This window comes from Gymnoscopelus braueri (genome assembly GCF_963280865.1).
Source record: "Gymnoscopelus braueri genome assembly, chromosome: 6".
NCBI classification, from domain to species: domain Eukaryota; kingdom Metazoa; phylum Chordata; class Actinopteri; order Myctophiformes; family Myctophidae; genus Gymnoscopelus; species Gymnoscopelus braueri.
In genome coordinates, this window is record NC_137607.1 from 18,733,282 (window position 1) to 18,758,286 (window position 25,005).

Below are 25,005 nucleotides of genomic sequence, written 5' to 3' on the forward strand. Positions count from 1 at the left end.
CTCACCCCCCACCCACACTCACAGTAGTGTTAATGAGTGAGAGTTCATAGAAATGCTAATACATGCCTTAAATTTGGGAAAAGTTAAGAATCAGCTTGCTCACTCCCTTCATGGTCAATCAATGCCCATGTGCAACTTCAGATCGATTGGTCAAACCATTTTGGAGAAAACTGGATACAGACAGACAGACAGACAGACAGACAGACAGACAGGCAGACGGACAGACAGACAGAGGTTTCCTAATTGTATAGTTGGATAGTAGCATACTGTAGGAGCACACATGTACCGTATGTTATTAGTGCATTACAATATTATTTTAGGTATGTTTTTAAAGATGCTTAGGGTTAGGGTTCCACTTCCACCATCACTAGATGCAGTGGATTTGATGTGGCATAGTTGAAGAGTCCAACACTGGGAGTCATTTAGAAGCCTTAATTAAGGAAGTAAAGTAAACATCAGGTTTCATTTTCTGGTTAACATAAGATTTAAATCGGCAGGCAAACCCCTTGATTCCACCTATGTTTCTTTGTTTCTTCACCAGGTAGCCAGTCATGTTTTGACTTAAGTTTAGTTGCCATGAGACTGACATTGTCAGCTGCTGCTACTGATGTCATTGCATTTGTGTGTGTTTTTTTTCAGATCTGGGATTTGGCCGACCCAGACGGCAAAGGCTACCTGGACAAACAGGTAGAGATCAGAATGTTGCAAATCCATTGCTATACTTTTTGATAACATTGTGAAGAAGATGCACTCCGTAATAGTCATAAGGCTGTAGTTATTTAGTTTGAAATCACTTGCTTTTTGTGTAGGTTTATTTGCATCAGTATTGTTTTGCTATATCAGTGTGGTAGTTAACGTCAAACCTAGCATCTGACAGATGATAGGTTCCTAGTTTCTCTGAGTCACTACATTGTTCTCTTTGCACTCTACTTACCGTACGTTACTATTAAAGGTAGGGTAAGTGATTTACATTGGTTAAAATAAGTGTTAGATAGCTCTATATTCTGATGGAGAGACCCCTGTGACCGAACAAACGCTCTGTAGCAATGATTACTATCAGAATATAGTACTTTAACCTTTTTAACAAAAATTTTAAAATATCACTTACCCTACCTTTAACTGTGCTGTTTGTTGACTATGGTTCCTGCTTTCTCTGATCTCGCACTTTTAGTCGCTATCTGTATCTTTTAGTAAGTCGCTCTGGGTATGAGCGTCTGCTAAATGCCTAAATTGTAAATTGTTGTTTGCACGATATATGCAAGTTTGAGTGAGAGGGAACGTGTTTCCTCTGTTTCTAGGGTTTTTATGTAGCTCTGAGGCTGGTGGCATGTGCTCAGAGTGGACAAGAAGTCAGTCTATCCAGTATCAACCTCGCAGTACCTCCACCAAAGTTTGTGAGTATAATTGATCCTTCCGGACCAATCCAGAATATTATTGTATTATTGTTGAAGTTTCTGTATATTTGAATTTTACACAGAATTGTCCTGTGTTTAACATGCACGGGGAAGAAGGAAAGAGTGACTTTTACTTAACAATGTATACTTCCAGCATTGTATGTGAATACAATTCTTCATGCCCCAGTTTACTGTACGTACACCATCTATTTTCAGCTGTCAGATATTGACAGTCCTTGCATCAAAGGCCACGGCCAGTCACCTGGGGAGGGAGTTGAATCCCTTGTCCTTCATGCATTGAATTGACAGCCATGTGGGATATTGTAGGCGATTGACTGACTTACTGGCAGTGGTGGAAAAAGTACTCAAATGTTTTACTTACTGTAAGTAAAAGTATCAATACTGCAGTGTAGAAGTACTCTGTTACAAGTAAAAGTCTGGAATTCAAAATGTACTTGAGTAAAAGTTCAAAAGTATTGGCATCAAAATATACTTAAAGTACCAAAAAGTAAAAGTACTCATTATGCAGAATGTCCCATTTCACAAGTTCAACATGTATACAAATATTTTGAAAATAGCAGATCTACAAGCTCACAATGCGTCGCATCGCGACGCATTGTGAGCTTGTAGATCGGCTATTTTCAAATGGCTGAAATGTTTACAGGGCTGAAGTGGTTAACGTATGTTTTGTAATAATAATCAAAATCTACGAAGTAACTAGTAACTAAAGTTTTCAAATAATTGTAGTGGAGTAAAAGTATTTGCCTCTGAGATGTAGTGGAGCAGAAGTAAAATGACTGACAATTGGAAATACTCCAGTAAAGTTAAAGTACCTCAAAATTGTTCTTTAAGTACAGTACTTGAGTAAATGTACTTAGTTACTATACACCACTGCTTGCTTACTGGTTTGGATTGTTTTGTTTTGTCTTGTTTTGTAGAAGGACACCAGCAGCCCTTCTCTAAGCAGCACAGCTTCTGCGCCCAGCGAGCCACACTGGGCTGTTAGGGTGAGTCATTCTGTACACTCAAGTAGGATACCTACTCAATTTAAAGATTCATGTGGTCTGGGGCTGTCCAGTTCACGTGTGTAAACAAATCCATTATATCTTTGATCATGTCACCGGTTAGAGTTTGCCCTCTTTTCTTTTCTTTTTTTCTTCACACATATTGATTGGGACGTATTTTTGTTTTCCACTTCTTCACGGAACTTGATACGCATTTGAATAAACTCTCAATTCCTTCTATGTATTAATATATCATATTCATATTTGATCTGCGATATATTTGAAGACATTTTTTACTTTCATAACCACAATATTCAGATTAGTTTCACTTCAGATTTCTATAATTTTCTACAGGTCCATAATATAAGCAAAACTTCTAATTAGTTTTCACTTAAAGCTGCACTATATGTAACTTTTCTCTTCTACCCCAGATTTGAACCCGTTTTCCTGCACAAGTGCTGACATGTTTACCATTGAGCTAGTAGAGCCTGCCTGCTTGCTCAGGGGATAAGTTGAATATTGACCATCAGGTCAAAATTTGTGTCAGATGCTGTGTCTAGGTGAGACATGACCTTTGACACGATCTAAATGTCTCAATAGAAGAGCAGGGAGATAAAATACAACCACCCCAATTGTATAAGTTATATTGTATTAAAGGGTATTTCACCCCCAAAATGTCTTTTTTTCTATCGATTAGTCACCCCATGGAGACTTGAATTAATGGATATGTTTTAATTTTTGTCACATTCCTAAGCCAATAATTTGATGACTGGCAGCAGTTCCGGTAGGAGACACAAAGAGTCTTGTGTCTCCTACCGGAACCGCTGCCTACCGGTCCGCTGGTCATCAAATTATTGGCTTAGGAATGCGACAAAAACAAAAAAATATCCATGAATTCAAGTCTCCATGGGGTGACTAATCGATAGAAAAAAAGATATGTATATTTTGGGTGAACTATCCCTTTAACATACTCTACCATACAGATTGCACAAATTTTTTTTTTTTGCTTTAATATTAGTTTTTGTGTACAAATCTCAAGCTGGCAATTTGACATAAAAATGTGGTACGTCCAGTGAAAATCAAAAGATAAACAAGGCCACTCCACGCTGGTGATAATAGAGCACCGAAGTCTGACGTAATTTACACATTCTGAATATGAGTGACTGACTATCATAAACGATACAGAGCCACCTCGCTGACAATATCGCCGAGTTTGTTTATTTTTGGACCACAATTCTTATATGAGACGATTCTATGATGACCCAATGTTATTCTCCATAGAGAAATTACTTTACGACCCAGGGGATGAACGAGTGACGTCAGGACTTCTGACCTCTATTCATGTTCAGTTAGGAGCCTCATTGTCACAATTGCAGATTAGCTTTTAAAGGTTACTTTTTGTTGTTGTTCTTCGTAGCCTGAAGAGAAGAGTAAATTTGATGGGATATTTGAAAGCCTGGTCCCTGTCAACGGACTGCTGTCAGGAGACAAGGTCAAGCCAGTGCTGATCAACTCCAAGCTACCTCTAGACGTCCTTGGAAAGGTATTTGTTTAATGAATACAATGTGTGTCACTGTTTTGCCCTAGAGTCTCACTATAAAACACATTAGACAGCAGTAACAGAATGAACCATTTTTTATTTCTATGTAAAGTTGTTTTATTTTATTTTTAACTTAAACAGCAGAATGTCTCACTACAAAGTGAGACATTAATGGCTACTTTTGATGGTTGCTGACATGGAAATAAGTGTCCTCTTTATATATTTTGTGTTAATTAAACAATGATATAAGTAATTAACCTATTTCAAAAGTGGGTATCCAGTGTTTTGGAATAAAACCCCTATTGTGACTTTTGATATGATATGGAATATGAAATTCTATACACATAAAAATATGTTATTTGTTTCTCTTGCAGGTATGGGACCTCAGTGACATAGATAAAGATGGCCATCTGGACAGAGATGAGTTTGCAGTGGTGAGTTTGATAAAAAGATTCCTTGACATTTTTGCTTTTAATTTTCACTTAAGCCCAGCCGGCACATGCTAAGTTATTTAATTCATAGGCTTCTGTGGGTCTGTGTCTATGAGCTAGCTTCCCTATATTGCAATGGTATTGCAGTATAGCAGGAGTTCCCATCAGCATGTGTCAGCATGTCAATGAGGGATTTGGATATACTGTTTATAATTTGAACCTCTGAGGGTACAATCTGAAGACCTGTGAGGTCTTAACCCATTAAGGCCGGGAAAGCATCAGTGTCATTTTAGATTTCTTTGGCTATTCAAAAATAGCAGATATACAAGCTCATAGCGCGGCACCGATCACTTTTCTTTTGTGCAAATCTTTGAATATATATATCTTTAAAAGCGAACATTTTAACTCAAATCTTTGCTTCTGGGGATTCTACAAATGTCTTCTTACAGTTTTCTGGGAAAAAAAACTACGTATGTTGCTATAATGTCAGTGGTGCTCAAACTTTTTCATGTCAAGGACCACCCAAAATTATATGTATTTGGCTGCGGACCCAGGGACCCCCAAAAGCAAAGATATGAGTTACAAATGTTTGCTTTAAAAATATATATATTCAAAGATTTGCTCAAATGTTCATGATTTTCCAAAAAATAGTAGATCTACAAGCTCATAGTGCAGCACTCGGTGCTGCGCTACGAGCTTGTAAATCTGCTACTTTTGAATAGCCGAAAGACATCTAAAAATGACACACAGATGCGTTCCCGGTCTTAATGGGTTAAATAGGCTGCGTCAGTTTGATTTAAAGACACTTAATTTCTTCACGTTGTCATGTACTGTATGAGATATAGCATAGCATGCAGAGTAAAACGTTAGCTACTATAACTGGAGACTCTCCCCTCCAGGCCATGCACCTGGTCTACCGGGCTCTGGAGAAGGAACCCGTTCCTGCCCTCCTCCCCTCCTCCCTCATCCCTCCATCTAAGAGGAAGAAGAGTCTGGGGTCGGTGGTGGTGCCAGGCACGGCGCCTGGTGGCCTCCCCTCCGCCAGCCCCCCGCCGCCCAAAGACTCGCTGCGCTCCACGCCGTCCCACGGCAGCATGAACTCCCTCAACAGCACCGGCAGCCTGTCGCCAAAACACACGCTGTCACACAAGTCGTCTGCAAGCCAGGTAAACACACACACATGAACCAGTGGTGGAAAAAGGTACTCGAATGTTTTACTTAAGGATCAATACTGCAAGAAATACTCTGTTACAAGTAAAAGTCCGGAGTTCAAAATTTACTTGAGTAAAAGTACAAAAGTATTGGTATCAAAATGTACTTAAAGTACCAAAAGTAAAAGTACTAAAATGTTTGAAAATATCAGATCTACAAGCTCACAACATGCGGCAGTGCTACACGTTGTGAGCTTGTAGATCGGCTACTTTCAAATAGCCTAGGTATAAAATAGGGCTGGAAGTGGTTAATGTATGTTTTATAATATAATAATTTATATCTACAAAGTAACTAGCAACTAACGTTTTCAAATAATTGTAGTGGAGTAAAAGCACAATATTTGCCTCTGAGATGTAGTGGAGTAGAAGTAAAAGTATTGGAAATTGGAAATACTCCAGTAAAGCGAAAATACCTCAAAATTGTACTTAAGTACAGTACTTGAGTAAATGCACTTAGTTACTTTATACCACTGCAGGTAAGTACATACACATGAACAACAAACAACACAATATTTGCGTGGTCCTTCTCCCATACAACTATTTTTTACTGTCTTTTTGCTCTCTATGTCTCTCTCTTAGCATTCTATAGTCAACTGGGTGGTCCCGGTGTCAGAACGCGGGCGATACGATGACATATTCCTGAAGACGGATGCCGACCTGGACGGCTTCGTAAGCGGACAGGAGGTCAAGGACATCTTCTTGCACTCTGGACTTCCACAGAACCTCCTTGCACATATATGGTATGGATTCATTTCCGTAGACTCTTATTTTCGAGTCTTTTTGAGTTCTCAACGGGACTGAAAATTAAGGCCCGGCCCTAACTGGGCCGGCCGTGAACAGGGCCCGGCCCGAGCAATTACCATAACATTAGGCCCTCAAAGTCACGCATCCAACAAGCTTTGAACTGAGCAGATTGGACCTTCCGTTCCAGAGATAATGGTTAAAACATCTTGAAAACGGCCACTTTCGCCGATGTTTGAGTTTTGGCCATTTTCGTCCGTTTTGGCCGTTTTGGCCATTTTCCAAGTTTAGAGCTGCAAATTTAGAGCTGCAAAATAAAATAGAAATGTATACATATTTTAAGTGTACACCGAGCAAAGCTGAGCCATGTCTGGGAATTCAATCTTCTGTTGTGTCAGAGCCTCTCTTCCCTGGCATTCGAGGGCATTTCTGTGTAATCATCTGGCTCACTGTCATCATTAATGTTCTTTATTTATAATTCACCGTAAACCCCGTAGTTTGTGGGAAATCTTACAGCATGATAGTACACCTTATTATTCAACCAGGCAAACTATTATCAGGATGTTTAACTCATTCAATCCGGGAACGCATCTGTGTCATTTTAGATTTCTTTGGCTATTCAAAGAACCGAGTGCCGCCCTATGAGCTTGTAGATCTGCTATTTTTGAAAAATCGTGAAAAGTTTTCTGAAAAGCAAATCTTTGAATGTATATTTTTTAAAGCGAACATTTGTAAAACATTTTGTTCCGGGGACCTCCAGAAGCAAAGAATTGAGATACAAATCTCAATTCTATTCTATTCTATGCTTTAAAAAAATATATATTCAAAGATTTGCACACATGTTCAAGATTGTTCAAAAATAGCAGATCTACAAGCTCATAGCGCGGCACTCGGTGCCGCGATATGAGCTTGTAGATCTGCTATTTTTGAATAGCCAAAGTATAAAATAATGGTTATAGCTCAAATCTAAAATGACACAGATGCGTTCCCAGATCGAATGGGCTAATTGGCTGTAATATTCGATAAGATGGCACTGGCTAGATGGCACTTTGCGGGTTTATTCATATCAATATCATCCCATACGATATCACATCACCCATCCCTAGACTGCTTGGCTGGTGGGGAACACTATTATTATTATGCAATGTGACACGAGTGCATCTGTTTTGCGCATGAATGGTCGTAATAAGAAGCGATTGCCTCAAGCTGAACTAAACCACAGGGCCAACGTGCACAGATTACCTGTCAGTGCTGTGACTGTCACTATGTTTGTCTCTGTGTCAACCTCCCCCCAGGGCGCTGGCAGACACCAGGCAGATAGGGAAGCTCACGCGGGAGCAGTTCGGCCTGGCCATGCACTTCATCCAGCAGAAAGTCAGTAAAGGCGTCGACCCTCCACAGGCCCTCACCGCCGACATGATCCCCCCGTCAGAGAGAAGCACTCCTGTGCCGGTGGGTCACGCACGCACGCACACAAACAATATACACTCCATTGACTTGTACCAAGGGGCAAACCCCCTTCGCTGGAATTGAAGCTCACTTCCGGGGTTCTCGTTCAGTTCTCTGTTCCTATTAATGGCCCAGCAGATGTCGCTACTTCACCTTCTACCGTTTGCAATACATTGTAATCTCGATACAAGTCAATGAGGTTTTTGGGGCGAACTTTACACATTTTATTACCTTAGTAAACCTTTTCATAAACACTTTATGGTGTCAATCGCTAGTTTACAGTCTTTTTTAAATCATCAGCGTTTAGTAAATTATGGTCCCATTCATTTTAAAATTCATTATAAAGTAGGGTATGTTTCTAGGGTTTCTACTAGTTCTACCGAGTGAAGACCCGCCCTCGCTGCGGTTGCAGCCAATAGCATTAATTTCCGGTTGCATTTCGGACCGGGTATAGAAAGATGGCGGCTTTGAAATCGCTGAAAAATAGGCTTCATTTATGTTCTATAGAAACCAATGGCGTCACTTTGTCCATATTGTTTTACGGTCTATGACTTGTACACATAAAAAATTATTGCTTACACATGCAGATCATATTTGTTCTATATTTATCTTATAATTGTGTGTGCTTGCATTTTCAGTGTTTGTCTGGCTATATGACTCCCGTGGGATCAGAAATGGCCGCTCTGTCTGAGATGAGACGGGTAAGCGAAACACATCCTCCACTTGTTTCTTGCTTTCGGCTTCTTTACTTCCTCCAGCTTTTTGTCATATTTGAATAAGTGTTAAGCAGCAACCAAGCTCCTCCAGCTGCTGTCCAAATGATGCTCAAATCTGCTGCTGACTCAACCTGCTACACTTGCAGTCCTCCACTACAGTATATGAATAATGTTTTATGATTCATTGTGGGCGAGGGTGGCGGCATGAATCAGTGGTGGAAAGTAACCAAGTACATTTACTTAAGTACTGTACTTAAGTGCAATTTTGAGGTATTTGTACTTTACTTGAGTATTTCCAATTTCCAGTACTTTTACTTCTACTCCACTACATCTCAGAGGCAAATATTGTACTTTTACTCCACTACAATTATTTGAAAACTTTAGTTACTAGTTACTTTTCAGACGTAAATTATGATATTCTGAAACATACATTAACCACTTTAGCGCTATTTTATAACGAGGCTATTTGAAAATAGCCGATCTATAAGCTCACAACGCGTCGCAGCGCGACGCGTTGTGAGCTTGTAGATCTGCTATTTTCAAATATTTTTGGACTTTTACTTTTGGTACTTTAAGTACATTTTGATACCAATACTTTTGTACTTTTACTCAAGTAAATTTTGAATTCCGGACTTTTACTTGTAACAGAGTACTTCTAAATTGCAGTATTGATACTTTTACTAACATTTGAGTACTTTTTCCACCACTGGCATGAATACACAATGCTGTAAAATGTCATGTATTATATTTGAAGGTCTCTAAACCTATACAAATAGGCCTAATTGCTTTCCACGGCCTTGGGGACCTTGAGTATACCAGACATTCACTGCACACTGTTTTTCTTCTCTTATCCAAACTCTTGGGCTGCTGATGTGTCTACCTCGCACCCCAACTCTCTCTATCTCCGATTTCTCAGGCTATAATGTTCAAGCTGTGGGTAGGTAACATGGACCCAAGTTAACCTAAGGCCACAAATGCTTTCAGTGGCTGGTTATAGGCAGGCAGATGAGTATAGAAAGCATTTGTGAGAGTTTATCTTTTTTTTGGGCCCAGAGTGCAGTTCCTTGTTTTGAAAAAGTGTGATACAAATAAAGTGTATTGTGGTTACTAACGTAACCTCTGCCTCTTCAGTTCTACTAAAGGGAATGTTCTATTGATGAGCAGAAAATAGCAGATAGTATACCGTATACTAGCTCACAACGCCTCGCATCATGACGTATTGTGAGCTTGTATATCTGCTATTTTGTTTGTTTCAAGCTATTTTGAAAATCATTGAACATTCATTGAACATTTTTCGCCTATGATGACACGCCCAAAATAGGGATGCCAGGTTTAAAGTGGTTAACTAATGTAGTGATCACATGTACATCACTTACTGTATACTCTTGACCAAATTAACACATTGTAAACTGATGAGAGTAAACATGATTTCTTTTTTTTTTAAATCTTGTGTCTTGTGTTTAGAGGCAGTGTTGCCAGATTCTGTGAGAGAAACAAGCAACCAGGTCTAGGAAAACAAGCCCAAAAAGAAGCGACTATGAGCCACATGAGCACTTTAAACAACGCGTGGCGATGCGACACGTTGTGAGCTTGTAGATCTGCTATTTTCAAATAAAATGTTGGAGGGGGGAATTATAATAAGCAGACCTGGCAACACTGTTTAGAGGGCTAGTTAATAATCAATAGGACAGGCCTCTAAAAACCCCGAAGCGCTCCCTTTCCTGATGGTTTCCTGTGATGGTGAACGGACCCAGCCCTCGTGTGGTGCTCCTCTTATTATTGACCCGGTGCTCTCTCTCCTCTCCGTCCTTCACGTTCTCTCCTCCTCCTCCTCCTCCTCCTCCTCTTCCTCTGTCTCTAAATCAGGCCAGCCTTTTCTTGATTTAGTTTGGCTTTGGTAGTGTGATTCATTCATGATCTTATAATTACTTAATCAAATCAGATTCTCTCTCTCTCTCTCTCTCTCTCTCTCTCTCTCTCTCTCTCTCTCTCTCTCTCTCTCTCTCTCTCTCTCCCGCCTCTACCTGTTGCTTTCCATCTGTCTTTCGCTTTGTCTCCCTGTCTTTCTCCCTTTTATCTCTATGTCTATCCCTTTCCATCCTTCCTTTCTTCTCTGTTGCTTCTCTCTCTCTCTCTCTCTCTCTCTCTCTCTCTCTCTCTCTCTCTCTCTCTGTCTCTGTCTCTGTCTCTGTCTCTCTCTATCTCTCTCTCTCTGTCTCTCGCTCTACAGGACAGCTCCAGTTCGGTGGGGTCAGGGGAGTTTACAGGCATCAAGGAGCTGGATGACATCAGCCAAGAGATAGCTCAGCTCCAGAGGTAAGGGACTCTATCGCTCTACGCTGACATCCCTGTAGTGACACCGTAGTGACAGCACGCATTATTCACAGATGTTTTCAATGAGTTCTGCTAGATAGAGAGAGAAAGTGAAGTATGTATACAGCAAGGATCTTAAAAGTCAAGGTCTCATCTTTCTTATTCAGGGCTTCTTCTTCTTCCGTGCGCAACGTAAATTGTTGATGGTCTGATGTCAAAGCTTTTTTTCTTTGGTAAAGCTTCCTCATGACCATTGAATGGAAAAGTTTGAACCCCAAGCTGTCATGCAAAGCGCTTACATTTTTCTTTGTGTGGCTTCTGAATGACTTCCAATAGTGTGCTTTCATTGCTCTGGAGATTCAAGTATTTTAATGATTCATTGAAAGTCTCACCATAAAAGCTGTTCATGACCATAATAGAAGGCAAGAGAATCCAACAAGCACTGCAATAATGTGAGGCATTGAGGAGTTCTGATCATGAGTACATCAGATTTTCTGTTTTTCAGATTTTCAGTTTTCTGCTCATAACATTTGACCACCAATATTTAAACCCTATAGGGCAGGCTATACTTGGAAGGAGGTATGAGCTCGGCTCCTGGCTCTCCCTAGGCTGGCAGAGGGAGTGTAGCGCCCAGGATTGCTTAGACAATTGGCACTGACACAGCCTAGAACAAAAGTTCTAGGCTGTGGGTCCATGAGAACGATTTAGAATCACTGCTGCATAGAGTCAATGTATAGCATATAAGAAAAAATTGTGATGAAATGTCTGAGTTGATTCAATGTGAGAAAAACAAAACAAGAAAACCCATACCTCTTCATTCTTGTCTTTTCCATCTACTTTCCCTCTTCACGACTGAGGTTGATTTTAACCACTTGAAACCTAGCATCCCTATTCTGGGGGTAACATTCGCTGACACAAGCTCACAACGTATCACAATGCGATGCGTTGTGAGCTTGTAGATCAGCCATTTTCAGCAAAGAGATTTGGTGTAGAGGGAGAAAAGAGCAGATCAAGTACAGAGCCAATTCAGGTCAAGTGTAGTATACGTATAGAGGGTTTAAGTTCTGTAAAGGCAGCTCTCTCCACCGCACCGACGTCAACGGCGGAAGATGTTGGAAAGCGTCTGTTGCCGAAAATCTGTTGTAGATGGTGCCGTGCTGTCGTGTCTTGTCGGGAAGCGCCGAAAGCCGCCGAAAGCCGACCTACCGACCGTCGGGCTGGCGGAGAGGAGACAGAGCTCTCTGGTTGGCTTCTATAGGAGGGATAGTGGGACCCTTTCTAAAATGCAAAACATTGGAATCTACACAGGTGCGCCCAAATAATTAATTACATCATGCCCCTGAGTGCACTGAGCAAAAGTAGGTCAAATCAATTATGCTGTCACTCCAGTTTGGTGGAGAGAGCCACAGTAATAGTGGAAACAAGAAGGTCTCATTGCTTTTACCTGAACCCACCTGACCGGTCTGTGTCATAGCAAGAGCAAGCGCCTCACTCGTCAGTGTACAACGCAGTAGTTCTATCCTCAGGTGTACCCTCAATCCTAACCCCAAGCTAACCGACACCCTACCGTACTGTACGGCTATGTGAAATCAACCCGGCAAACCCTTAGTATGCATAGCCTTGATTAGATCTTGCCTAGATATCCTTGCCGCAATGAGTTTTATAGCTTAGATTGTTGGTTTAGAAGAATATAAGCAAGTGATAAAATGCACACTTAAAAAGGGAAATGTAAAAAAAACAAACACATGAGTGTTTTTTACATTTATCTCAGCTTTAATTTTATTTGGCTTTTTCTTTATTTCACCCCCATCTATACATCCATTCATCCATCTGTCCATCTATTTATTTATCCATCCATCCATCCAGTCTTCCTTTAATGTGTGTATTTTATCAATTTTTTGTTTGTTCACCATTTACTCTCCATGCTGCGACAGCACTCTTGCATTTACCCAGTGGAATACTCTCAGGTAACCAGACCAGCTATACTGAAGGTGTCTGGGCTGGCACTCTGTCAAACACACATACAACCATCCATGTCCAGCTCACTTCACACTACTGTACTTCACAGTACAGTCATACAGTTGCTTTTTAGGCCATTGGTTCTCAGATTCCTTAATTTCATACATTAATTTGAAAACCACTGCTTTAAACCATAACAACCACCAGCATCATGAATGAATTGGACACAAGGGCAGTCGGTGCCAAGCAGCCAATCCTGCCAAAATGCTTCTTTGCCAGAATGCAATCAGTTCACTTGCAATATACCATTATGTTGCAAATTATTATAAAAATAATATTATATTATATTATACAATATAATATTGAAAAATGATATTGTCATTGAAGGTTTGATGGAGTTACAGTCCAGTGATTTGTTATTCGGTTGTGTTGATGTGCATCCAGCCTCTCTGCGTGTATGTGTGTTAAAGGCCCGTATGTGTGTGTGTGTGCGGCTGTGCGCGTGTGTGTTTGTGTGCGCGTGTGTGCATACGCGTGCGTGCGTGTGACTGTGTGTGTTTGCGTGCGGGTGTGTGTGTGTGTGTGTGTGTGTGTGTGTGTGGGGGTGTGTGTGTGTGTGTGTGTGTGTGTGTGTGTGTGTGTGTGTGTTTATAGGGAGAAGTATACCTTGGAGCAGGACATCAGAGAGACTGAAGAGGCCATCAGAAATAAGACTGTAGAGGTTCAGGTGAGAGCAGCTTTTATATCTTTGGTTTAAAAAAAATAACTATACAGTATAAAACAAGATATGACACAGTCATATTATACCAGGTTGCGGCATGGCTATTTTCAAATAGCCGACGGTTGAAAGTGCTCATGTGGCCTATAGTTGCTTCTTTTGGACTTGTTTTCCTAGACCTGGTTGCTTATTTCTCTCACTAAACATGGCAACGTTGAAAGGCCAAATGAGGAACAGCGCCACAGTTCATAAGCCAGATTCCAAACCCCAAAATCTCGGCCACTCGCTCACTCCCACTCGGTCACTCCGACTCCAAACCGGATGTGCTAAATTCCAATTACTCAGTTGCTTCTTGGAGGAGGCGAGTGGAGTCGAGTGGAGGAGCCGAGGAGGCTCTCTACTTCCGCATTTAGCGAGTGTACATCAAGTGTAGGCTCGACCACTCTCCACAGCTCCTCCGCGGCAGACTTCCGCATCACGTGTAGACGTTTTTTTTGTTTTTTCCCTTCTCCCGTGACGTATACATGGTCCTCCTCCACATGTGGCCACACAAACAATGCTTGAAACCCGAAACCATGCCCCGAAAACACCGGCTGCCCCCCCCTCGCCCCCGCCGATCACTCGTTGCCCATCTCACACACACACACACACACACACACACACACACACACACACACACACACACACACACACTCAGTGTAAATTAACTGAAAAGACGCAACAAGCCACTGGCTTTATTGCTTTGTATGATATAAAGTATAATACAATTATATACATTGTAATATATTGTGCACACTTATACTGTCTCAAAAGCTGATAGTTCATTTCTCTCCGTGCATGCCTCATCTCAATGCAGTGCATGGACTACTATAAATTACTGTGACAAAGATTATGTTTGAAATAATGTATTGTATTTATATATATGTCACAGGGAAATTGGCAGGGGAGCGCTAGTTTTATAGGCGCGGGGCGGTGCTGCGAGGCGGGGCTTTGATGCGAGGACGACGACCACAACAACAATATAACAACCAGGAAGCTACGCTAGGGGAACGCTGAAAATAAAATGGATAATATGAGAGAAATACTCAAGTAAAGTACGAATACCTCAAAATTGTACTTGAGTAAATCTACTTTGTTACTTTACACCACTAGTACAAAGCTCAGTGGCGCACTTCGATAATCATTGGACTCCCCACCCACTACCACTGGGAGCCGGGGTTTGACTCCCGCTCGGGACATTACTTTTTCAAACAACCGCGGACTACTTTTTTTCGCTGATAAAGTATAGTTTTGGACCATGACGGAGGCGCGCCGACTTAGCAGACCTTGAGGCCGAGGAGTCGCGCCCGAGCGCCTCCAGGCGCGAGTGCCCGCGACGACCGGCCGATGGTCTGCTAGTCGACTTAAGCGCCGTCCGAGTTATGTACCGATAGGCACAGAATCGTAAATGATGTTGTGGGGACTGCGTTTGCCCCAAGTGCCACTCACTGCACTAACATAGCCCGCCAGGCCCGCCCCCTTGTGCTTCAACTGCATGGAATGAGGCTGTGTGTGTGTGTGTGTGTGTGTGTGTGTGCGTGTGCGCGCGCGCGCGCGTGCGCATGCGTGTGTGCGTGCTCGTTTGTGCATGCGTGCTCGTTTGTCCGTGCGTGTGTGGTGTGGGGCTCATGTCTGGCTTGCATTGCCCTCTAGCGTTGATTCTACAGAATTGCCTGAGGGGCGGTGAAAACAAGCGTACCCCTTTCAATTTCCCTGGAATGCCAATTTCTCTGTAACATATAGACTGAATATAGGGTGACTATATTCTGAATTCCCCAAAAAGAGGACACTTTACGCTATTTAACTATAGCCGTACTCATTCAATTCTGAACCGATTCTTACATTTTAAAATTCTGTATTTGCTGTGAAGGGTCTTCTTTCATGTCTATCAGTCATGATTTATTTCGCTATCAAACAATATCAAGCAAAATCACAAAATCGTCTGAGTTTTTTTCTTTTTTCTTCGTCCCAGAAGTGGGGAGGATATCACCCAAACTCTCAAAACCCCGGACATTTGAAGGATTTTATAAACCCCCCCCCAGACAGCCCCCCAAAAGAATATATGTCCGGGTAAAAGAGGACGTATGGCCACCCTGCATGAATGATGTAATTCAGAGTCAGACATACTCTGTAATATACGGTGGCTGTTATACGCAGCAGTGCCGTGCGGGACTGCTGCGGGGGGTGGGGGGTCTGGGGACTGTACGAGCAAAAAGAGGGACGGGTCAGGATTTAATTCATAAATGTAAGTTTGCTCATCCTGGCGCTTCGTTCACTATTTCAGGAATAAATGGCTTTGCACAAAATGTTAACTATAAAGATAACAATGTGGCCATCCACATTGATGAATTGTCTATTCTATTCTGTATTATTCTATACCTGCATATTATTCTATGCATGTATATTTTCATCCACGGCTCTGGTCCAGCTGTGTGAGACGTCATAAGTGATCGCGGAATTTGCCGTCGCTTTGAAATGACGCGCTAAGTGCAGTCCGATCCTTTGAGGCCAGCTGGTCGGCCACTCGTCCTCGCAAATAATCCTCGGCTCCTCGCAGGGGCGGGGCTTAGGCGCGAGTGGAGGAAGCGAGGAGAGTGAGCGAGTGACCGAACTTTGGGGAATGGAATCTGGCTATAGAGATCCATACAGTGGCCGAACAGTATTGCGGGTCGTCTATAGATCCCATATTCTGAGAGGACATTGAGCCCTCATTGGCTAAATGACCAGCCAATGAGGAAAAAGTCACGCAAAAGTCACTACTAGCTGGAGTGTAGATAGAGACCAGGTTTGGCAACCCTGGTAAAAAAAGACTAAATGTGAAAATGTCATAATTTCCAGTATATACAGTATGTGTATGTATAGTGTATTACATTCCCGTGTATGTGTGTGTGCTAGGAGATGCAGAATGACCTGGACAGAGAGACAGCCAGCCTGCAGGAGCTGGAGGCCCAGAAACAAGACGCTCAGGACCGCCTGGAAGAAATGGACCAGCAGAAACACAAACTAGAGGACATGCTGAACGAAGTCAGGATAAAGTGTCAGGAGGAGTCTCAGATGGTGAGAGAGAGAGAGAGAGACAGAGACCAGTGGTGGAAAAAGTACTCAAATGTTTTACTTAAGTAAAAGTATCAATACTGCGATGTAGAAGTACTCTGTTACAAGTAAAATTTACTTGAGTAAAAGTACAAAAGTATTGGTATCAAAATGTATTTAAAGTACCAAAAGTAAAAGCACTAAAATATTTGAAAATAGCAGATCTACAAGCTCACAACGTGCCGCAATGCGGCGCGTTGTGAGCTTGTAGATCGGCTATTTTCAAATTGCCTAGGGATAAAATAGGGCTAAAGTGGTTAATGTATGTTTTAAAATGTAATGATTTATATCTGCAAAGTAACTAATAACTAAAGTTTTCAAATAATTGTAGTGGAGTAAAAGTACAATATTTGCCTCTGAGCTGTAGTGGAGTAGAAGTAAAAGTATGGACAATTGAAAATATTCCAGTAAAGTAAAAGTACCTCAAAATTGTACTTAATTACAGTACTTGAGTAAATGCACTTAGTTACTTTACACCACTGACAGAGACAGAGAGAAGAGCATTGGAGTTTGGGGAGGTAGGTAGAAAGGGATGGATGAGAACGATTTAGACAGTGGGAGGAGGGTTGGATAGGGATGAGCAGTGAGAGGAAGGAGGCAAAATGGAGGGATCGCTTGAGGGAGTTAGGAGATTCATGAAAAATTTAAATTATTGGAGGGGTGGAAGAATGGAGGCGAGGAGGAAGAAATAGTGGGTGGATATGAGCAGTGGAACATTGGAGAAAGTGGGAATCAAATGTCAAGAGGCTTCTCAAATGGTGTTTCTTCCTATCGATTAGTCACCCCATTTGACTAATTCATGAACTTGAATTCATGGATATTTTTTAGTTTTTGTCGCATTCCTAAACCAATAATTTGATGACTAGCGGACCGGTAGGCAGTGGTTCCGGTATGAGACACAAAGGAGACTCTTTGTTTCTCCTACAGGAACTGCTGCAGGTCATCAAATTATTAGCTTAGGAATGCGACAAAAACAACTCCTAATCAGTGACTAATCGATAGATCATTTTTGGGGGTGAACTATCCCTTTAAGGAAGGAAAGAACAATCAATGAAATGAGAGGAGGGAGCGAGAAAGACGAACCAGCAGGGAAAAGAAAGAAGTAACAGAATGTTGGATGAAGTGGTGATTAAATATTAATAATGATCAGAGACGAGTGTCAGATGGAAGGATGGAAGAAGGAGGGGAAGTAAGTCAGATGGAAGGATGGAAGGAGGAGGGGGAGTAAGTCACAGTAACAGTCAGGGTGAGTCAAGGCCGAATGCCCTGATGTCGTGGGATTGAGACTGGCTCTCGATGTCGCTCATATTTCTCTCTTAATCCATTAAGACCGGGAACGCATCTTTTGTGTAATTTTTTGATTTCTTTGGCTATTCAAAAATAGCAGATGCCGCGTTATGAGCTTCTAGATCTGCAACTTTTGAAAAATCTTGAAAGTTTGTGCAAATCTTTGAATATATATATATATTTTTTAAGCGAATATTTTGTTCCAGGGACCTCCAGAAGCAAAGGTTTGAGTTACAAAATGTTCGCTTCAAAAATATAGATTTGCACAAAATGTTCAAGAATATAGCCAAAAATATAAAATAACGGTTCAAGCTAAAAAATCTAAAATGACGCATCTCACACTCGCTCTCCCTTCCCTCTCTCCTTTCTTCTTTCTCTCCCTCTTTGTGTCCATCCATTCATCCATCTCCCTGTCTCTCCTGTCTCCCCCCGTCCGTCTATATAGATCTCCTCCCTCCAGAGTCAGATCCACTCCCAGGAGACGGACCTGCAGAGCCAGGAGGAGGAGCTGCACCGGGCCAAGGCCGACCTGGGCCGCCTGCAGCAGGACGAGATCACGCTGGAGCAGAGCCTGGCCGCCGGCAAGATCCAACTGGAGACCATCATCAAGTCGTTGAAGGCCACGCAGGACGAGATCAACCAGGTAACCAAAAACTCAACTTGGGCGTTAAAGGTTTCATGACATTCAGTTTTACCACACATTAAAAGTCTTTGTCATGGTCCTTCAAACGTGTATAACAAGTTTTAACAAAAAAATCCACTCTAGTGAGCCATTGCAGGTGTTTTTCTCTCACATTTCTAAAGCCTTTTCAACTGCAATGAAAAAAAAGAAATCTTTGCCTGCGGGTGTCGCTGTTGAGGGATTTTGCCTGTCAATCATCACCTCTGCTCCCCCCCCCCCCCCCATAGGGGAGGGGAGGGGCGAGGAGGAGAGTGGGCGGGATTAATGGCCTATGACTTCACACTCCAAGGGCCATAGAACCTTTTAACATGGGTTCCTGGGTGGGTTATGAAAGTTCTAGGAAACTTAGGTATGTAAGTTAAGTCAAGGTGCATGGAAGATCCACTCACCAAAAGGACCTCTGGAGGTGGTCAGTACAGTGTACTGTATGTCAGTGGTGTGTTCTAGATTTTTTTGGAGGGTATACTATAACAATTCCCCCCCAGTTCATCCCACACGCACGGCACGCACGCGCATATAATTAATTAATGTAAAAAAAAATGCGTCCCACACAAACTCGGCCAGGCCCACTCAGGCCCAGTTTCACAGTAACACTGAGTACACTTACAATATGCTTTGTACTGATTTTCTACTGTTTCTAATGTTAATCACCCTGTAACTCAACCACTTCGGAGCTGCTTTTAGCCTTGGATGCATTTTTTTGTATTACCATAGAAGTGCAAGGATTGTTATAAATAAATACTGGTTAGGCTTATCAGATATAATAGCAGTGTTAACAGCGAGCCTTCCTGTATCTATTACAGAATAGTATTGCATTGAAGACACAAACTGTATTGAAGATTCAAGATTTTGCTGTGCTATGATGCTCAATTTGAATACTAATGAAGTACTCAATTCAGTGACCTACGTTCAATGAAGTGAAATGTGTGAATTCCTTCGCCAGTAGCCATTCATTATCACCCCAAGAACAATAGCCACGCACATGATAAGCCTTCACCTCAGAGTTAGACTAGTCAGACGGTCAGACCACATTCTTGCTGTTTGTATTGCTGCGCCCCCCAACCCGCAGCCATTCCTGGGTGCAGCGTATCAGATGCGTATCAACGTATCAGATACGCCGTTTCGAACTGTTTTTGAATGTATACGGTGGCGACGCAAAAAAATATGCAGGCCATACTGCGTATACAGCGTACCACGGTAGAACACATCACTGCTGTATGTTTGATCTACAAATAACAGCTAGGTGAAAGGAAATAAGGGAATTAGCCCCAAGAGGTCATGGTTTACAGCAGGGGTTTTCAACCCTTTTCATATCAAGGTACATTATTTACTCGGCATTTGAGCCATGGACCACCATTGATTTAGCCTCTCAGACCCAAAACTTAGAATATTTTGTTATCGTCAGATAAGATTTCGTCCACAATTCCATGCTTGATGTGGTGCTATAGGGCAGATAACAGGCAAACGATTTATTTAATTAAGTAAGTAATGCAGATGTTTATAATAACTATAATAACTCTTGAGAGCGTAAAATGAGAGCGTAAAATGAAACCAAATGGACCCGTAAGGGTCATTTAGCTGGGGACCACCTGGAACCCCCTCAAGGACCGCTGGTGGTCCCTGGACCACTGGTTGAGAACCACTGGTTTACAGCGACGCATGAGCTCACGAGGAAGTAGTTCTAACTTCTCTGCCAGTAGAGAGGTCATACATATACTGTAGATAGGGGAGAGCTTGTAGTCAAAACTTGATGTACTCATAATAGTAAATAACCGGCCAGCATGACGTGGCGCCTTGACTGTATAATATTCAGATTGTCAGAACATTTCATAAGGCAAAGGATAAATGACACCCTCATATCACAGCATGCACTTGATAGTCTGTTAGCCTAGTAGCCTACATGTGATTGGAAAGACAGTAAGGCATTAACAGTGAATTAAGACATTATTTCATGGTGAATAATAATGTTATAGTAACAGATTAAATTAAAACTAATGCTTGATTGATTGATTGATGTAGTTTATTTAGAAAGACATGAGAATAGTACATGACAGTACATAACAGTACATGGAAGTACAAATTCACAATACAAGGTCTACTAAACTGGAAACCCTCATTAAGCATTACGCTTGTTTAAGATGAGGACCCCATGCACACAAATCATGATGAAATATAAGAGGCAGGCAGATATACACACTACTATACAGAATGTCATACAATCAGCTTTCAGGTTACTGGTATGACGAGAGAAAAAAAAATATATATATACAAAAGAGGAAAATGAAAGAGGGGGGGGGGGGGGTAGGGAGGGGTAGGTTAAGACTTAGACAGGGGCCATTTTCGAATTGCAGCCTCCTGAAGGTGTATCTTTAGGGCAGTTTTGAAAGTGAGTAGGGTTTTACACTCCTTTACTCCTTTTGGTAGGGCATTCCACATTTTTGATGAATAGCATGAGAATGAGTTCATACCCTTAGTTGAGCCAAATCTGGGTTGAACATGATCAGTGGAGCTGCCTCTGGTGTTATGATCATGGACTTCATTAACATTTTTGAAGTATTTTGACAAATACAGGGGGATCCCAATGTTGTGGTGTATCTTGAAGACCAGGCCCATAGCAAGTTGCTGTACTCTGTCCTCAACCCTAAGCCATCCAATCCTAGCAAAATGAGCAGGGGTTAGATGGGTTCTGTGATTGAGGCCAAGAAGTAGCCTTACAAGTTTGTTTTGGGATGTTTGGAGCCTTGTTTTTAAGGCCTTGGAGGTGTTGTGATACCATGAAGTGCATGCATAATCATAATGACCTTGAATGAGGGCCCCTGCAAGAATCTTCAGAGTATTCTTACTGACTAGGCGATCAATCCTCCACAAATAGCGTGTTGTTCGGTTGACATTTTTGATCACTTTTTCGGCGTTTTTGTTACCGGAGAGGTTTGCCTCCAAGATGGAGCCCAGGTAGGTAATTTCATCCTTTCTTTTGATGACATTATCACCCACTTTGATCGTGAAACTCTCTGCCTTGCTAAGGTTAGGACTGGACCCAAAGAGGATGGATTCAGTTTTACCCAGGTGTAATGAAAGTTTGTTGTCAGAGAGCCAGATGCAGATCTTGTTGAGTTCGGAGCTGAGAGTTTTCTCAACCTGCAGCCTGTCCCTGTCCGAGACTAGCAGGGCCGAGTCATCTGCGAACAGGAACAGCTTGCAGTTGGGTGGTGGGGTTTCCCAATCATTACTCTAATCCCGATTTTGATAGGAATGCATAAGAAATGGCCTTTATCTGTGTTGTGGCAAGAAGCTGTGTGAAGCCTAACGTAATGTTTTGAATAGCATGAATCAAAATACAAACACTGGATTATATTCCACAGTGGATATGTTGTTTGTTAACAACAAACTTTCTCCCTTATCATGCTGGTAATTAAATCCTCAGGAAGGAGAGTATGAAAAACCATAGAGTATACGGTTTCATAACCAATGAGTTCTTCCACTATTGGTAAGCAGACCTGTGTTATTGAATTGCAGATCGGCTCAAACTACAGCTGGTTATTCAAAATCTATGATGTTGATTTCTTGCCTTAAAAATATTCTCAGAAATGTTCTGGCGAAATGAATACAGTACAATCTTATTACTGGCAACAACAGCGGTTTTGCTCCATGAATGCAAGTGCACCCAGTAAAGTTTGTAAGCAAGAAACTCATCCATGTGCCTAGTTGGATATAGTGCCTAGCTGGATATCAGTAATGAGCTTTCACAGCAGCACAAACGAACTGGACTTTCCGACAATACGCTCCAGCAGAATTTGTTTTAATCTAAACCAGGGGGTCTGGGACCCCTAGGGGGTCCTCAGAGTTAATACAAGGGGTCCGCCAAATCTTTGTGTGATCTGCTTCTTTTTTTTTTACATTAACCACTTGAACCCTAGCATCCCTTTTCTGAGGAGAACTTTAGCCAAAAATAGCAGCGCGAGGAGTTGTGAGCTTGTAGATCGGCTATTTTTGGCAAAGAGTTATAGGTGTTGAAGGAAAAAAGAGCAGCAAAAGTTTCGCTGAAACACAATTTTATACAATATAGAGGGGGTCCCTGCTTCATCTCTCTCTCAGCTAGGGGGTCCTTGGCCTGAAAACGTTGAAGACCCCTGATCTAAACTAAATAACGTCCAGGTATGAACGCCACCTTAACATCACCAGCAGAGGGCGCCAGTGTACCACATTTAGCTGTTGAGCGCCCCACTGCAGGAGCTGGAACACATCATTGAGATTCAAGATTCTATACCTTTCCTGTAGTTCTATATGTCCTTTCCTCCATCCCTACCTCTCCCACCTCCAGTACTATTGTCATCCCTTTTTCCTTCTCTCCATCCTATATCAAGCTAACAATAGGTTATAATTCAGCCTGTGTGTGTGTGTGTGTGTGTGTGTGCCTGCGTTACGTGCGTTTGTTGCAGGTCACATTCGTTTGGCGTCACCATCTGTTTTTATTTTCCTCCTTGCGGCCAGAGTTATCTCACACACCGCTGCACTTGTCACCACCTCCCCCCCCACACACACACACACACACACACACGCAAGCACGCAAGCACGCACCCTAAACACTCACACATACATTATACCTCACTCGGGGCAAGCTTATTAAGTATGACATGTGCATGATGTAGTCTCCTCTCTCCTCCCCAAACGCAATTATGTTGAAGCGTGATAGAATAAATCATATTCACCTGCTTCCCGAGGAGAGACCATATATACATACACTTATACACACGCACACGCGCACGCACGCACGCACGCACGCACGCACGCACGCACGCACGCACGCACGCACGCACGCACGCACACACGCACGCACGCACGCGCACGCACACACACGCACGCACACGCACACGCACACATTTGTATTACTATACTTGTGAGGACATCGATACTTTAGGAGGTGATTTTATGTTGTAAATTATTTTCTTTTTTCCCCCATTTTCTACCGTAACTCTAAAACTGGAAATGGCCGATCTACAAGCTCACAGTGAGCTTTCAGATCTGCTAGTTTTGGTGCGCAGCACTGGTGCACAACTACATATAAATTGGGTATAACTCCAACCCTAACCCTAAACCTCACCTCTAAATGTCTAAATCAAACCCTAAACCTCACCTCTAAATGTCTAAATCTAACCCTAACCCTAAACCTCACCTTTGAATGTCTAAATCTAACCCTAACCCCTAAACCTCACCTCTAAATGTCTAAATCTAACCCTAAACCTCACCTCTAAATGTCTAAATCTAACCCTAACCCCTAAACCCCACCTCACCTCTAAATGTCTAAATCGAACCCTAACCCCTAAACCTCACCTCTAAATGTCTAAATCTAACCCTAACCCCTAAACCTCACCTCACCTCTAAATATCTAAATCTAACCCTAACCCCTAAACCTCACCTCACCTCTAAATGTCTAAATCGAACCCTAACCCCTAAACCTCACCTCTAAATGTTTATATCTAACCCTAAACCTCACCTCTAAATGTCTAAATCTAACCCTAACCTCTAAACCTCACCTCACCTCTAAATGGCTAAATCTAACCCTAACCCCTAAACCTCACCTCACCTCTAAATGTCTAAATCTAACCCTAACCCCTAAACCTCACCTCTAAATGTCTAAATCTAACCCTAAACCTCACCTCTAAATGTCTAAATCTAACCCTAACCCCTAAACCTCACCTCTAAATGTCTAAATCTAACCCTAACCCCTAAACCTCACCTCACCTCTAAATGTCTAAATCTAACCCTAACCCCTAAACCTCACCTCTAAATGTCTAAATCTAACCCTAACCCCTAAACCTCACCTCTAAATGTCTAAATCTAACCCTAACCCCTAAACCTCACCTCTAAATGTCTAAATCTAACCCTAACCCCTAAACCTCACCTCTAAATGTCTAAATCTAACCCTAACCCTAAACCTCACCTCTAAATGTCTTTTCTAACCCTAACCCCTAAACCCCACCTCTAAATGTCTAAATCTAACCCTAACCCTAAACCTCACCTCTAAATGTATTTTCTAACCCTAACCCCTAAACCCCACCTCTAAATGTCTAAATCTAACCCTAACCCCTAAACCTCACCTCTAAATGTCTAAATCTAACCCTAAACCCCTAAACCTCACCTCTAAATGTCTAAATCTAACCCTAACCCCTAAACCTCACCTCTAAATGTCTAAATCTAACCCTAAACCTCACCTCTAAATGTCTAAATCTAACCCTAAACCTCACCTCTAAATGTCTAACCCTAACCCTAAACCTCACCTCTAAATGTCTAAATCTAACCCTAAACCTCACCTCTAAATGTCTAAATCTAACCCTAAACCTCACCTCTAAATGTCTAAATCTAACCCTAGACCTGATACTTTTACTAATGGTCAGCCTAACTCCCCAAATCTTTATTTTTTAAATTAA

General features: G+C 41.9%; 1 protein-coding gene across 2 annotated transcripts in view; it reads left to right on the forward strand.

Moving 5' to 3' along the window:
• The window catches only part of eps15l1a (epidermal growth factor receptor pathway substrate 15-like 1a), a 59,111-nt gene that overhangs the window by 3,321 nt on the left and 30,785 nt on the right, over positions 1-25,005 (forward strand). For both annotated transcript variants that reach the window (XM_080431283.1, XM_080431282.1), the window contains exons 3-15: positions 640-687; positions 1,299-1,394; positions 2,333-2,401; positions 3,816-3,941; positions 4,313-4,372; positions 5,269-5,535; positions 6,160-6,320; positions 7,617-7,773; positions 8,409-8,471; positions 10,717-10,802; positions 13,413-13,485; positions 16,411-16,572; positions 18,341-18,538. In XM_080431283.1, the coding sequence (XP_080287409.1) occupies positions 640-687; positions 1,299-1,394; positions 2,333-2,401; positions 3,816-3,941; positions 4,313-4,372; positions 5,269-5,535; positions 6,160-6,320; positions 7,617-7,773; positions 8,409-8,471; positions 10,717-10,802; positions 13,413-13,485; positions 16,411-16,572; positions 18,341-18,538 (1,566 nt within the window). The remainder of the gene's footprint in view (positions 1-639; positions 688-1,298; positions 1,395-2,332; positions 2,402-3,815; positions 3,942-4,312; positions 4,373-5,268; positions 5,536-6,159; positions 6,321-7,616; positions 7,774-8,408; positions 8,472-10,716; positions 10,803-13,412; positions 13,486-16,410; positions 16,573-18,340; positions 18,539-25,005) is intronic.